This window comes from Anser cygnoides, chromosome Z (assembly GCF_040182565.1).
Source record: "Anser cygnoides isolate HZ-2024a breed goose chromosome Z, Taihu_goose_T2T_genome, whole genome shotgun sequence".
NCBI classification, from domain to species: domain Eukaryota; kingdom Metazoa; phylum Chordata; class Aves; order Anseriformes; family Anatidae; genus Anser; species Anser cygnoides.
In genome coordinates this window covers 38,696,989-38,710,556 of record NC_089912.1, presented here as the reverse complement: position 1 = coordinate 38,710,556, position 13,568 = coordinate 38,696,989, and the positions used below count along the sequence as shown (strand labels likewise).

The 13,568-nt window shown below is 37.2% G+C and overlaps 1 protein-coding gene across 4 annotated transcripts in view; it reads left to right on the top strand.

Moving 5' to 3' along the window:
• Nucleotides 1-13,568, top strand: part of SPIN1 (spindlin 1) — a 57,512-nt gene that overhangs the window by 24,789 nt on the left and 19,155 nt on the right. For all 4 annotated transcript variants that reach the window (XM_066989077.1, XM_066989076.1, XM_066989078.1 and 1 more), the window contains exon 2: nt 6,917-7,138. In XM_066989077.1, the coding sequence (XP_066845178.1) occupies nt 7,087-7,138 (52 nt within the window). In that variant the 5' untranslated portion in view covers nt 6,917-7,086. The remainder of the gene's footprint in view (nt 1-6,916; nt 7,139-13,568) is intronic.

The window sequence follows — 13,568 nt, the reverse complement described above, 5'->3', positions numbered from 1 at the left end:
ACTGAAGGAAGCAATTTTACTGGTGTGGCACTAGTCAGATTCATCCCCTGTGTTCTTGGGAAAACATTTGAAGGTCTTGCATTTTATATTTGCTTTTCACATACGGATATTTTATTTTACAACTGTGATGTGTACTCCTGTGAATGTCTTAAATACCCTGCCCTTTGTTGTAGGGTGCTTAGAAGTAACTTCCTGAACCATTCTCTCTCCAAGTAACACACAGCTTTTCAAGGGGCAGATGCCAGCAAAATACAGCCAAAGTCTTGGTCGTTGAATTGCATATAGTATATTCTTCCTGTAGTTTACAGTAGTTGTCCAGGATGGAAGTGTTGGATACGATCACCGTGGGTTGGCTGGTTTGTTTGGTGTTTTTCCATAGAAACTGAAAAATCCTACTTGTTTCCTTGTGTTGCAGAGTATTAAGAGATGGGTGCTGTAATGCAGACAGGAACACACTTAACAAATTCTGTACCTTTCATCTCCTGCAGCAGCTATTTCTGTAAGCGTAAGGGTAATGCGAACTAGGCTAAAAATTATTCTATAAGGTTTCAGAGGAAATAACATATTTTTAGCATTTAAACTGTAAAAATCCTTTAAAGTCAGAAATAGGTGCACTATATGACGCAGGATAAGAATCCTATGCTCTCATGCTTTCTCTACCAATGCTTTTATTACAGTTTTGACCTGTAGTATGAAAGTTCTTAAAGTTAGTCTTGCGAGATGATACTTTGATGTTAGAAGGGTGATCACTGAGCCCCTGAAATTTAAAATACCAGTCAAATTTATTTAAAATACCAGTTTGTAGTACTGGATCTAATGAAATTCAGCCACAGAGTGGCTGAATTACATATCCCATCAGAGTTTGTTTTAAATTAAATCTGTTGCAAAAATAAGAGCTCTTAAATGCTAAGTTGGATGAAGTAAGGGAGACCAAGTGCTTTAGTAGTATACGTTATGATGAAAATTGAGTGGAAATAGAGAAAAAATTATACTGCTACTGCAGTAACAGCTACATCTTGGTAATTCAAGGAGAAAAAACAGGTAGATAGACAGGAAACATTGGAAATGGTACTTGGAGGATTTTCCTCTGGCTGTGCTTTTTATTTTTTGTGTAAGACCTTTAAATGCAGTCTTTGAGAGCTACCATTTGTATGTATTGTTGCAAAACGATACTAATACTTAAGTTCCCTGCTGTACTTCAAAACAAACAAGTCCAGGTTTCACCCAAAATACTGTTTCTAACTTCAGTAAAGTTACAGTAAAGACCTGTGCTTGAAAGCTGGCTTAGACAAAACTTGTTCAAATAGTTGCGTGAAATAGCTTTACAAAGCATACTAATCTTAGAAGTCTACCTGTCTAGTTTTGAATCATTTGGAGTTGTCAGTAATACCTGTGGGGGAAGTATTGGGATAATTGTCAAATTAATATACTGCTTACAGTTTTTCTACTTTCTTTTGTCCATTTGTTTGTCTACAATTCCTAAATGATCTCAATTTCTCTGGTTCTGTGATATAATGGGAAGTTTTTGTCTCCAGAATTTACAAACAGACCCCTTTTTCTTCGTAATGTTAAAATCCTTATTTAATCTGTCCATTTGTTTATGCTAAAAAAAATAAGTATTTATAAACAAAAACTGCAGTGTGCTGTCTCTTGCAGTGGACGTAGAATTGTGGACACAAAGTACAGGAGTTTGCTGAAAGGTTAAAACACTTTTTTCAAGTCCAAAATAGCTGTATTTTTTTTATCTGAGGTGTTAGTGTAATATTTTATTATGCCAGCCTTTAATAAAATCATCACAGTACTTTTTTTCTTTGCTTTATGAATGTGAAGGTTCTTAAGAAAACAAACAAAAAAGGTAGTGTTTCTTTCCCCTTTAGCAGAAATAGTATATTGTTTATAGTCCCGTTCTCACTATAAGTCGCATGCAGAGGAACGCTATCAACAAGAAGTAATTTGCACAAGTTTCCCGTTGTGGGTCTTCTGTTGAATAATCTGCAGTTGCATCGATATAGCATTGTAGACAGAAAATAATTTTATTTCTTAAGTGTGTGTTTATTTTTGTTTGTATATGTACACACAGAGCCGTATACCAGTGCTACTTGTTTGTGTACAATTCTAGACAAATAACACACCTATGGGTAGAAGAAAAACTGTGGAGGATATTGAGGGAAGGGAAAGTCCTTGATTTGGAGTCTGTCCAGAGTTGAAATGTATTGCTCTTCGTCATTGTCAGCTGTAAATCACCTTTGTGTTCGTGGGTTTATATGTACTGTTATCTTTCTTCTCAGGTGCTAATACTTTTATGAAGCCTTAGTGATAGGGAGTAAAGTTTTTAATAACTAATTTGCTGATGAGTCTGTAGGGTACTTCTACTTCAAAGCAGACTTGGAATTTGAATGGTTGAATTCTCACAGCACAGGAAAGTTCTTTGTTTTTAAGTAACACTAACTGAAAGTAGTCACGTATTTTTATCCTCATAGTTATTTAGGAGATATTCTAATGTTAAGGTCCTTCTTAGGGGAGGGTGTGTGTGCAGACGGCTTGAATGCAATCATCCTTTCTATTCCTATGGTAAAATGTACGGAGTCTGTGTTAAGATGCCTGCCTTAACCCAGTAGCTTGTGCTGAAACCATGGTTCTACTCCAGCTGCAATGTATACCAGCAGTTCTGAGCCGAGTTGGACAGATCAAAACGTTACTTAGCAAGACATCTCTTCAGCCGACACACTTCGTTTCAGAACGTCTCCTTTCACGGAGTGGTCTTGCGACATGCTAGGCTGATCCTGCGCTGAACAGACCGTCAGCGCAGGTTTACAGGGAGCGGCGAGCAACGGAAATGAATACCGAACTGGACATGTTAAGAGCCCGCTAGGTGGTGCCAGAAGGCCTGCTCAACTGGTAGCTCTTGAAGCTGGAACAGACCTTAGAAGGCAGAAGCCTGTAGTTAATATCAGAGGTGTATATTTTGAATTTACAGTTGTGTATCTAAGTTATACTAGCAACATGTGCTCCTACCCTCTTCCTCCTTTCAAACACTTTCTTCTTGACTGAAGCAGTGCCTCAGCAAGTCTGCCAATACTTGAACACAAAGTTTCCGTCCATGTTCATGGTGGTTAAAGGTTAGAAGCATTTAAGGCTGTGTTTTCAGTGCCATTAGCATTAATTATCACAGCTATGTTGTTGTGTTACCTAACATCCCTCTTCCACAGCAATAGTAGGGTCCTGAAGCTTTCACTAGAGTGCAGTAAACATCTTTTTTGCTATGTGTTGCAGTGAAATGCATGTAATTTAAGGTAGAGTATTATTTTAAATGTTTATATTTATTCTGGAGAGTTAAAAGCTCATATATGTATTTTAATTTTTCTAAATAATGAAGAGGTTGTAGAGGGTGGTTAAACTGCCTTACAGGAAAAGCTGTGTAGTATGTATGTATGTACCATGTATGCATTGCTGTTTTTTCTTTCTTTTTACCTTTAAGGTGGAAAAAATACAGCTTTAACGTAGCTCTATTTTTTCAGTCTTAATGCATCTTCCTCCCTATTCTGTTAGTATGATTGTACTATTCTAACCTGGTCTTAGCACTCCTTATTTTGAATAGCCTTCTTATTCTTAGTTGGTCTTCACAACTGTCCGAGTGAAACTAAGACGTAAATTGAATTCATAATGCAAGCTTTAGAAAAGCACACTTTATTTCATTTTTATTAAAAATAGAGAAGTATACTAGATTACAGCTGATTCTCTCTGGACTGTAGGAAAAGTGGATTTCTCTTATATGGGTACACAGAGCCTCTGAGACTGAATATGGCAGTATACGAGAGCACTGCTGTGAATTTATTTGTTTTCATAATCAGGAATATTTCTGTATTAAAGTATTTTGATCTAGAATAAAGTATTTTTGAGTTTGGTAGGGAAAAAAATACTGTCATGCTGTGTTCTAGTAAAGTAGTTAAATCAATTGCTTCCTCTTGCGTCTTCAAGTGCTGTTTAAACTTCCAGTGTTGTTGCCTGGGTATCCTTCAGCATTGTTGTTTATACAGTGGTAGATTTTGAGAGGAGGTGAAATGTGGAAAAAATTATATGCTCCTTTAAAAGAATGTTGAACTTCCATTTCACAAATTTGTACAAGTTCCTGACTGAATGTTTAAGTTAATTCTTCTAAACACTGATCTTTCCAAAAACTACAAATTACCAAATGCTTGCTTAAAATAGAAAAATGAGAAATTAGTAGGTAGTTTTGTCTCCCTATTGCTCTTTCCTCCTAGCAGTATTCCACTGTAGTACTCTAATGTGCCTAGAAGTTAATGAATGTTATTCATGGAAGAATTGGCAAATGCTGCTAGATGTAAAGTTATTTATTCTGTGTAACAGTTGCACCATACCTCAAGGCAAGTCCTTGTCTATTCCCTTATTCAGTAAGGCACAAGCATAAGATACACCTTTTCTCTCAGCTTGGTCACTGGTTAGGGGCATTCTTTTGTTTTTAACCTGTTTATCAAAACTGGCAGCGGGTCGCAAAACTGAAATAAAAGGGAGAAAGTCATCTTCCGTTTAACAGATGACAGTGAATGTGATTACAGCAATGACATTTCTTCAGGAAAAGGGGCTAAAAAGAATGGTCTGACCTAACCTGCTGTCTTAACTGTGTACAACCCAAAATTGAAACACATCATTGAGAGTATTATCTAAGTGCCTCTTCAATGTGGACAGGCATGGGGCGCATATATATATATATATATATATGTATATCTGCTTTATATCCAAATGCCTCTTGAACACTGACAGGCTTGAGGAATCAGCCACCTCCCTAGGAAGCCTGTTCCAGTGTTTCACAGCCTTTATGGTACAGAATTTTTTCCTGCTGTCCAGTCTGAACCTCCCCTGGCACAGCTTTGTGCTATTCCTGTGCATCCGGCCATGGGTTCCCAGGGAGCAGAGGCCAGCACCTCCCTCTGCCCTTCCCCTCGTTAGGGAGTTGCAGAGAGCCAGGAGGTTGCTTCTTGGCGTCCTTCTTGAGACCAGATAACCAGAGTGTCCTCAGCCTCCCTTCACAGGAGATGCCTTCCATCCCTTTTACCAGCTTTGTTGCCTCCTCTGAGATCTTTCATGTACCTTAACATCCTTTTATGTTGTGGAGCCTTAGAACTGCATGCAGCATTCAACATGAGGCTGTACCAATGCTAAATGTAGCAGGAAAATCACCCCTTTTCACCAGCTGACTCTGCTGCATTTAATGCACCCCAAAACATGGTTTCTTTGCTTGGCTGGTAGGGCACGTTGCTACTGCTGAGTCTGCTGTCACCAGCACTCCCAGGTCCTTTTCTGCTAAGCTGCTGCAGCTACTCAGGTGCAGCACTCAGTGTTTTCCTGACATTTGTTGAATCACAGAATCATCTAGGTTGGAAGAGACCTCCCAGATCACCGAGTCCAACCTCTGACCTAACGCTAACAAGTCCTCCGCTAAACCATATCACTAAGCTCTACATCTTAAATGTCTTTTGAAGACCTCCAGGGATGGTGACTCAACCACTTCCCTGGGCAGCCCATTCCAATGCCTAACAACCCTTTCAGTAAAGAAGTTCTTCGTAACATCCAACCTAAACCTCCCCTGGTGCAGCTTTAGCCCATTCCCCCTCGTCCTGTCACCAGGCACATGGGAGAATAGACCAGCCCCCACCTCGTCAGAGCCTCCTTTAAGGTACCTGTAGAACTTCATGCCATTGCTGATTGCCCAGTGTTCTAGATCCCAGTGCAATCTAGATCCCTCTGCAAGGCATCTCATCCCTCCCAGGAGTCAACAGCACCTCCCAGTTTCATATCATCAACAGATTTACTGAGGATGCGTTCCACTCCTCCATCCAGATCACCAGCAGAAATGCTGAACAGGACTGGCCCCAAAACAGAGCCCTCGGGGACGCTGCTAGTGACTGGCCACCAGCAGGATGTAGCCCCATTCACTTACAAGCCTTTGATTTCTGCTGTCAAGCCAGTTCATCACCAAGTGTAGTGTGTACCTGTCCCATTTCAGCTGGACAGTTTGTCCAGAAGAATTCCATGATGGACAGTATCAAATGCCTTGGTAAAATCCAGAAAAACCACATCTACCATCTTCGCTTCATCCGCTAAACAGATGATCTTATCATAGGTTATCAAATTAGTGAGAAAAGCCTTTCCTTTTGTGAATCCATGTTGTCTATGCCTAATGATTGTGTTATCACATGTCACTTTAAGTGATTTGAGTTTACTAGTTGTAATTTAAATCTTCAGTAGGACTTTAAAAAGTTGTCCTCAATTATCTCCTTCATCTAGAGGAAAGTAATGACTAAATATTCTAGGAATCAGGTGACTTTAGAAGTAGAGAATCACCAAGAATTTTGTAGGTCTTCTGTGAACCGACAACTTGTTCAGCTAGTTGATCTTGAGTAGTTGTAGCAGTGGAGTCTGGTTTTGATACCTTTAAAGAGTTTTTTTCTACAGACTTTTTTTAAACTTTATGTGGAAAGGTTACTTTCATATGTGGGTGTGAAGTGTTTTATTTATAATAAATGGAAATAGTAGGTTTGTGCCTTACCTCTTGCTGAAGGTAGAAACCCTGAAACAAGAACTTGCACTAAGTTAGTAGACGCTCTTCCCTGTGCTAAGCTAAGTGGTTTTAAAGAAGGTTTCCTATGTGCAGTTGTGTGTAGCTGACGTTGATCTGATACGGAACTTGACTGTGAATATGATGGAAAAGCAGCATCCTTATTGTTTATTTTGCTGTCTACTGGCCTACGTGCCCCCTGTTTGCTCAGTGTGTTCAGAATAACAGAATATGAAGGAAATTCCAATTGAGTATGAAAGCAAAAAATACTGTTTTATTTTAATGCTTACTTTAAGCTTCAAATCAAACTATCTATACTTCACCTGTTTTGTTTTTCAGAGCGATATAACTGAAAGTGCGTCTTCTACATTTGAAGAACAAATTTGTGATTGAATAGTGGATTAATAAGTAGCTGTTTTATTTCATAAAAAGAAGATATCCTGGGATCTGGGAAGAACTGGATTTTCACCCTAGTCCAGCAGCTTTGCTGCTCACTTAAACACAGATGAATGAAGACCCCATTTGGAAAATCACCAGGTCAACGGTCCAGAGCTGATGCAGGTAAGCCTGTTTTTTGGTTTGCTTTTTTGGTTTGTTTGCTTTCAGGAGGTAAAATTGTTCTTACTTTGTAGATTTTTTTAATGTATTATTGGCTTTATAAAGGTGTTGTTATTCCCATCTTAAAAGAGCTCTTTGTTACAGAAGCTGATAAATTAAAAAGACATAATTAAATTTAAGCATTACAGACCAGTATATAAAAAGCGTTTAATAGTTCATCATATCAAAGTCTTGGTAGAACTGTATGTTAAAAAAAATCTGAAGTGGAACAAAATGAGCTTTTTATAGGATTACATTGACATTTTAAGGGGCAAATTCCTCTCTTGCTTATCTCAAAAATGCTGGAACAAACAGAAGTGTATTCATCGTATACTTGCAACTTGCTGTAAAACTTCATCTAGTAATTGTAGAAGAACATGTCTTAAACACTACTAAAAGGTTTGTCTAGGTGTACAGACTATTGCTAGGATGTATGTTATCTAAATTGAAGATAAGTCAGAAGTATTTAAAAGCAATTCAGAGGAATGCAAAATACAAGTAAGCATTCAGACTCGTATGACCAGTTGGGCTTATTCAAAGTTTTGCAGCTTGACAAATCTCAGTCAGTCTTGGGTTCTGTACAGGATTATCACGATTACCAGTGATGGTAAGTAAGGATTATCAGCAATGATGCAACAAAAGCATCAAGTGAGTAAACAAGAATTGTTCAAGATTTTTCTACTTGGTCCTGTAGAAACTAAGCTAGTCTCTTACCTACTTCAGCAGTGCATTCTGTCTGGACTAGTGTGCAGGACAGGGCCTAGAAGTTACCATTTGCAAGTTAGGAATTCTATAGACCAGCATTTGAGGATGAAAATGTTATAGATGAATGTCATTCATTCTTCTGTTCAATTACCTGCTTTTTATTCGTACTTATTTAAATAATATAAATTGTTTTGTATATATAGTCAGTTTTCTGCTATGAAGTGACTTAATAGTTTTTATTTCATGCTGAAAAATATCTCCCTATTTTATACTGGAATGAAACTCACTAATGATCTGCACAGGAAAAAACTGTAGATGCATGGTGCAGCACATTATCTAACACTAACCATTGTGAATCGGTGCTTTTCTAAAAATCTCAGTAAACCAAATGAATATCATTTCAAACTGGGAAAGGTCAGTTAACTTTTTAAAATACACAAGCAGTAGCCCATTATGGTGGGGTCAGATACTTTTCCAATTCATTTGGAGCTGAAGCAACTGATGCTGGAAAATTTCTCTGAAATGTTTTGGTAACTTACTGTTTTTGCATGTGATTAGCTTCCATTAATGTTTCAAATGACTTCTGCAAATATTTTTTAATGAATAATTTCAAAGGAATGATCCATTGCAGAGTCATAGTCACTTGTTTCAGTGAATTTTCATCCAGCCAGCTGATAAGTCATCCTTCTTCTTGACATTAGCAGAATACCAGTGGGAGGAGAATTGTATTTGTGGGAGGAAAAAAAAGGAAAACCTCTGTACTGAAGGTTGACTTCAGTAGTGATGACTTTGTAAGTGTTAGCGAATCACTGCATCCAAGTTCAGAAAATTCAGACACAAAGTTTTTAAGGGAAATGTTAGAATTTTTATTTATAACTTAATTGTGATATACAATCATCAGTAAAACTACAGTACAGATTTGAAATGTCATAAAACTTATTTAGAGGATGATTTCATGGCTAGATTGTATCTATTTAAAAAATAGGAAATTTTATTTAAATACATTGTAGAAAATATTGCTTCCTACTTATCCTTTCAAATGTTCATGAATTCTTTTTTATTTTTCAACTTTTTTTGAAGGGTTGCACTTTCCATTATTATTTCATTGTGGTTTACCCTATGCAAAACCATCAATAAATTTACACTTGTTTCTTTAGATGCTCCTTTTGCTTTATAATATCCCCATACAACATTTACTATTTAAATCTTTTTCATTATCAAATTTTCTAATCTTAACTGAGAAGTCCTTAAATGTATATTAACTTGATGGACTGTCATTTAAATATAACCAATAAGTCATACATATTTGATCAGCCTCAACTCTTAGTGTAGTTGCTGCCTAGGCTTGGGTATTGCCTCTGGATTTTGTTTTCTTGAGTCAGACAGCTGCTGACCTTTTTCCTGTTGTTGCTTTTGGTTTTTACCGTATTTGGTGGACTGTGTTTCTTTTGGGGAAATAAAAACGTGGGGATGGAATTATTTGTTGTTTATTACTTGATTATGGATAGGTAGGACAGCAGGCAGCTGTCATTAGAGGGACTGCATAGCCCACTCTACAACAACGATCAGGCATGAGATTTTACTTTAAAGGCAGATAGTTTATTTTAAAGGCAGGAAAGAGAACACTGGTTTATTACAGCAGAAATTTTACTGAGACTGATCAAATTTTCCTTTGGGAAAAAAATAGCAAAAATTGAGTTTGTCAGAATTTATAAAATGATTTTGAAGGCAGGAAGTGATATAAATTAAGATTGTAGTAGGATAGTTTTTATTTTTTGTGTGTATTTTTTTGTTTCTTTTTTTAAGTGTCTCTGGCAAAGAAAGCTGTCAAGTACAGGTCAAGTGACAGTTGCTAAGTTACGACTGCCTCTTCTTTTTAAGGAGGAGATTTTAGGCTGCAAATAGGTTAAGAAAGGTTCATCCTCAGTTGTATATTAATAAGCTTTATTTGCCAGGGAAGAATGACTTAGCCCTGTAGTTGTCACAAAATCACACCTGTTCTATGTGTTAGGATTAGCTACATTGATCCTTAGGACCTTTTGTACACTTTTAAAGTGGTCATGTATTTTTTTTCTCATTTGGAAGTGTTAAGGATTTATCCTATTAGTGATAGTAGTGATCCTGCTAATCCTACTAGGATTTATTTTATTAGGGCTTTTCAGAAGAAAGAAAATGCTTAGTTGATTACTAGACTTGACAATTATTTTGTTTAAAGGGTAATGACATTAACAATGTAGGGGGAAATATGGTATTTGCTACATACCTAATATTGTTAGGACAACCGTGAAAGAGAATCTTGTACATTAACAAGTAACTTTTAAAGTGCACTTGCTGTGTTTTTACAGTATTTGTGGAAGTATCTTTGCCATTTTGATGTTCATTGCCTTCCTTTTTTAAAGACAGTTGCTACTTCCAAGAAACATGAACAAATAACTCTGTTCCAACTAGATACTTCCAGTGGAAAATAAGTTATTGAAGTCTTACTTATAAAAATGCCATAATCTGGGAGTAGGTAATATAAAGTTGGAATTAAATATTCTATTTATTGATTTTTCTCCCTAATTAAAACAAATAGTGAAATTATGTAAATTGCTTAAACTTCATTTCATATTTAAATCATATGAAATAATCATGGGATTCCAGGAGACATTGGGATCAAGTACAAGCTGCAAAAGACTATTTGAGGATATAGGTAATCTATTGGATGTCTCAGGTTATTCATATGGGTGATTAGGATTATCGTTTTTAAAAACTTGAATACATTACCAATGTTTTTAGCAATTGATTTTGATTTTGTGCAGTTGTAGAAGCTTATCAATCAGTGGCATTGCAGGTGTTGTAGCATCTTTGGGGAAAAAAATGGCTTTTTTTTTTTAATTATAGGCGTAAAAGATACATTTGATTGATGCTTAGGCTTCTGAAATCTGAACTCCACTGAAGAGCACACTTCATCGTTTTGTCTTGAGAAATAATGGTTAGGATTGAGGATGGAGAGAAAAAAGGCTAGACGTTTTTTTATTTTTTTCACAACAGTAGAGGCCATGACTACTGTATCTCTGATTTTCTCAGAAATACAGATTAGCTTTCCTGGAAGAAGTTTCAGTAGATCATCCAGCTGCTCTGTGCTAGGCAGTGTGCTTGTGTCTGTGTATGGCTGTCTCCAATAATAGAGGAATATAGATGATTTTTTATTAACAATATGTAATATAATCAATTGTAAGAAAAAATAAAATAAAAATTACTGTTATTGTGTTTACAGTTACGTTTGGACTTCTTTAGTTTTGTGATCACCTGTTAATTCTGTAGAAGTATGGTCTTCTACAGTCTTTCCTGTCAGTTATCCCCTAGAGACCCAGAATCCCATCAAACTGTGATGGTCAGGAACAATCATAATGCCTTTACTGAATGGTTGGAAAACAAGTAGATTATTTTAGTAAAGAAAAGAGCTAAGACACATTTAGTGACTCACATGCTTATATATTTTTCCCTTCTTAAAAACAACTGTTAGTTACTGCCCCTGTGAACTAAGGAAGGAGATATCAATCCAAGATGTGACTTGTTTAGGACTTCAGTGAAATATTTAAACAGAGTCAGGAATTTATTTTATCTCTGTATCCTTGGTCTGCTTTGATTAAAAGAACCCTTTTCCTTCCCCAGTCCTTTTAAGTTGAGGTTGGGCTGTACTAGGTGTGCATAAGTGTGCCCTTAGGTCCCTGAAAGTAACTTGAAAATAGCAACCGTATCAAGAATAGTTCCCTTGGGTCTACTGCTGTTCCCACAGCAAATTCTGAAATACAACTTTAGAAAGTCCAGCTTTTGCTCTTTAATGTAAATACAGGGGATATTGAGACAAGTAAGATGCTGTGTTGTGCTTTAAAGAGCATATTTGGTTTTGATGGTTTGAATGGATAGTATCATCGATGTAATGATGGTAAAAAATATTGCCAATAACTTTCTTCTTCCATCCTTCTCCCTAGTCTCCGTTTCTACACTCCACAGCTGAAATACTATGTATACATCCCTTGGAGTTAGCATCATGAAAGAATGGTTTAGTGTGTCTTATCTTGCTGTTTTTTATCAGTGTCTGCCAAGGGTAAGGCAGAAGTACTCAAACAGTTTCTAGTGCTGCTGTTGAATTTTTAAAGACCTATTTTAAAAACCTGTTTTGAGCAGAATTAACCTGACCTCAAAAAAAAAAAAGCACACAGACAATGTATGGAGAATAGTCAGACTTGCTAGTGTCACTGATAAGTGCTGTCCTTGGGCAAGGGGGAATTAAGCTTGCTTCCACTTATCTCATATACAAACTTTGTGGATGGATGTTTGCAATCCTGGTATAAGAAGCCGGCAAAGGAGGGTGTCTTGTGGTAGCAGGACTGTCCTGTTCTGGCATACAAACGTCTTCAGAACAGAACCTTGAAGGCCATAGTGCCGGAAGTGAAACTTTTTGCTTGATGATTTGTAAAACGAATATTCAAGTTAACACCCCTGGATGCGATAATTAACTTAATGAAGTACATGCTAAACATATATGACTACAGTACTCAAATCTCCATCTAAATTCAGGGGTGACCTCATCGCTCTCTATAGGTACCTTAAAGGAGGCTGTGGCGAGGTGGGGATTGGTCTGTTCTCCCACGTGCCTGGTGACAGGACGAGGGGGAATGGGCTAAAGTTGCGCCAGGGGAGGTTTAGGTTGGATGTTAGGAAAAACTTCTTTACTGAAAGGGTTGTTAGGCATTGGAATGGGCTGCCCAGGGAAGTGGTTGAGTCACCATCCCTGGAGGTCTTTAAAAGGTGTTTAAGATGTAGAGGTTAGTGATATGGTTTAGCGGAGGACTTGTTAGTATTAGGTTAGAGGTTGGACTCGGTGATCTGGGAGGTCTCTTCCAACCTAGATGATTCTGTGGTTCTTTGATTCTGTAAATCATGCTAAATGTCACTCTGGCAGGGAGGAATGGATAAGGTTAGGATGTAAAGTAAAACAGGACAGTGTGGAAAAAGTGTTAGCATTGGGAAGAGGAGTTAGTGCTAGCATTTGTTAGATAAAGTGAGAAGAAAGCTGGAGAAGAGTTGAGGGAGATAAGAGACTTAGAAGAGGCAGTCGATCTGTGCTCCTTCTCTTCCAACAAAGCAGGGACGCTTGCTTGGTTAGCTTTGTGCCTTCACTATTGGATGGGGAGTAGGTGGGATAGCATTTTGCTAGCACTATCATTGTATATTAGCGCTAGTGCAGTAAATGTATTTATGAACAGCAATTCTGAACCTGTTTTATCTGTCAGCTTATTCAATGCTTTAAACTTTGCAAAACTTTCTCAATGAAAGTCCTTGGCAGGGCTTTGAAACAGGCAAATGTTTAACTCTGATCAAAGTATCCTTTAATGCAACACCATGTGACAATTAAATGCTTAATTCTGTTGCTCTTGACTAGAAATTGAAGTTTGTGTTCACTTTCTGTTAGGAAAAATAGGTATTACTAAGCTTGTAAGAGCTTGAATCATAAGTATTTTCCCCTTATTCAGATCCACCAAAGTTTGAGTCTTTGCTTCTTGTTACGAAGAAGCATAAAACTGATCCATTTAATTTTTTTCAGTGTTAACTTATTCTTTTATTTTTATGTTCATGCCGATTTAGTTGTACAGAGTATTTTCAACGTTACCTAAAATATAGCATATATCATGGAGCGTTG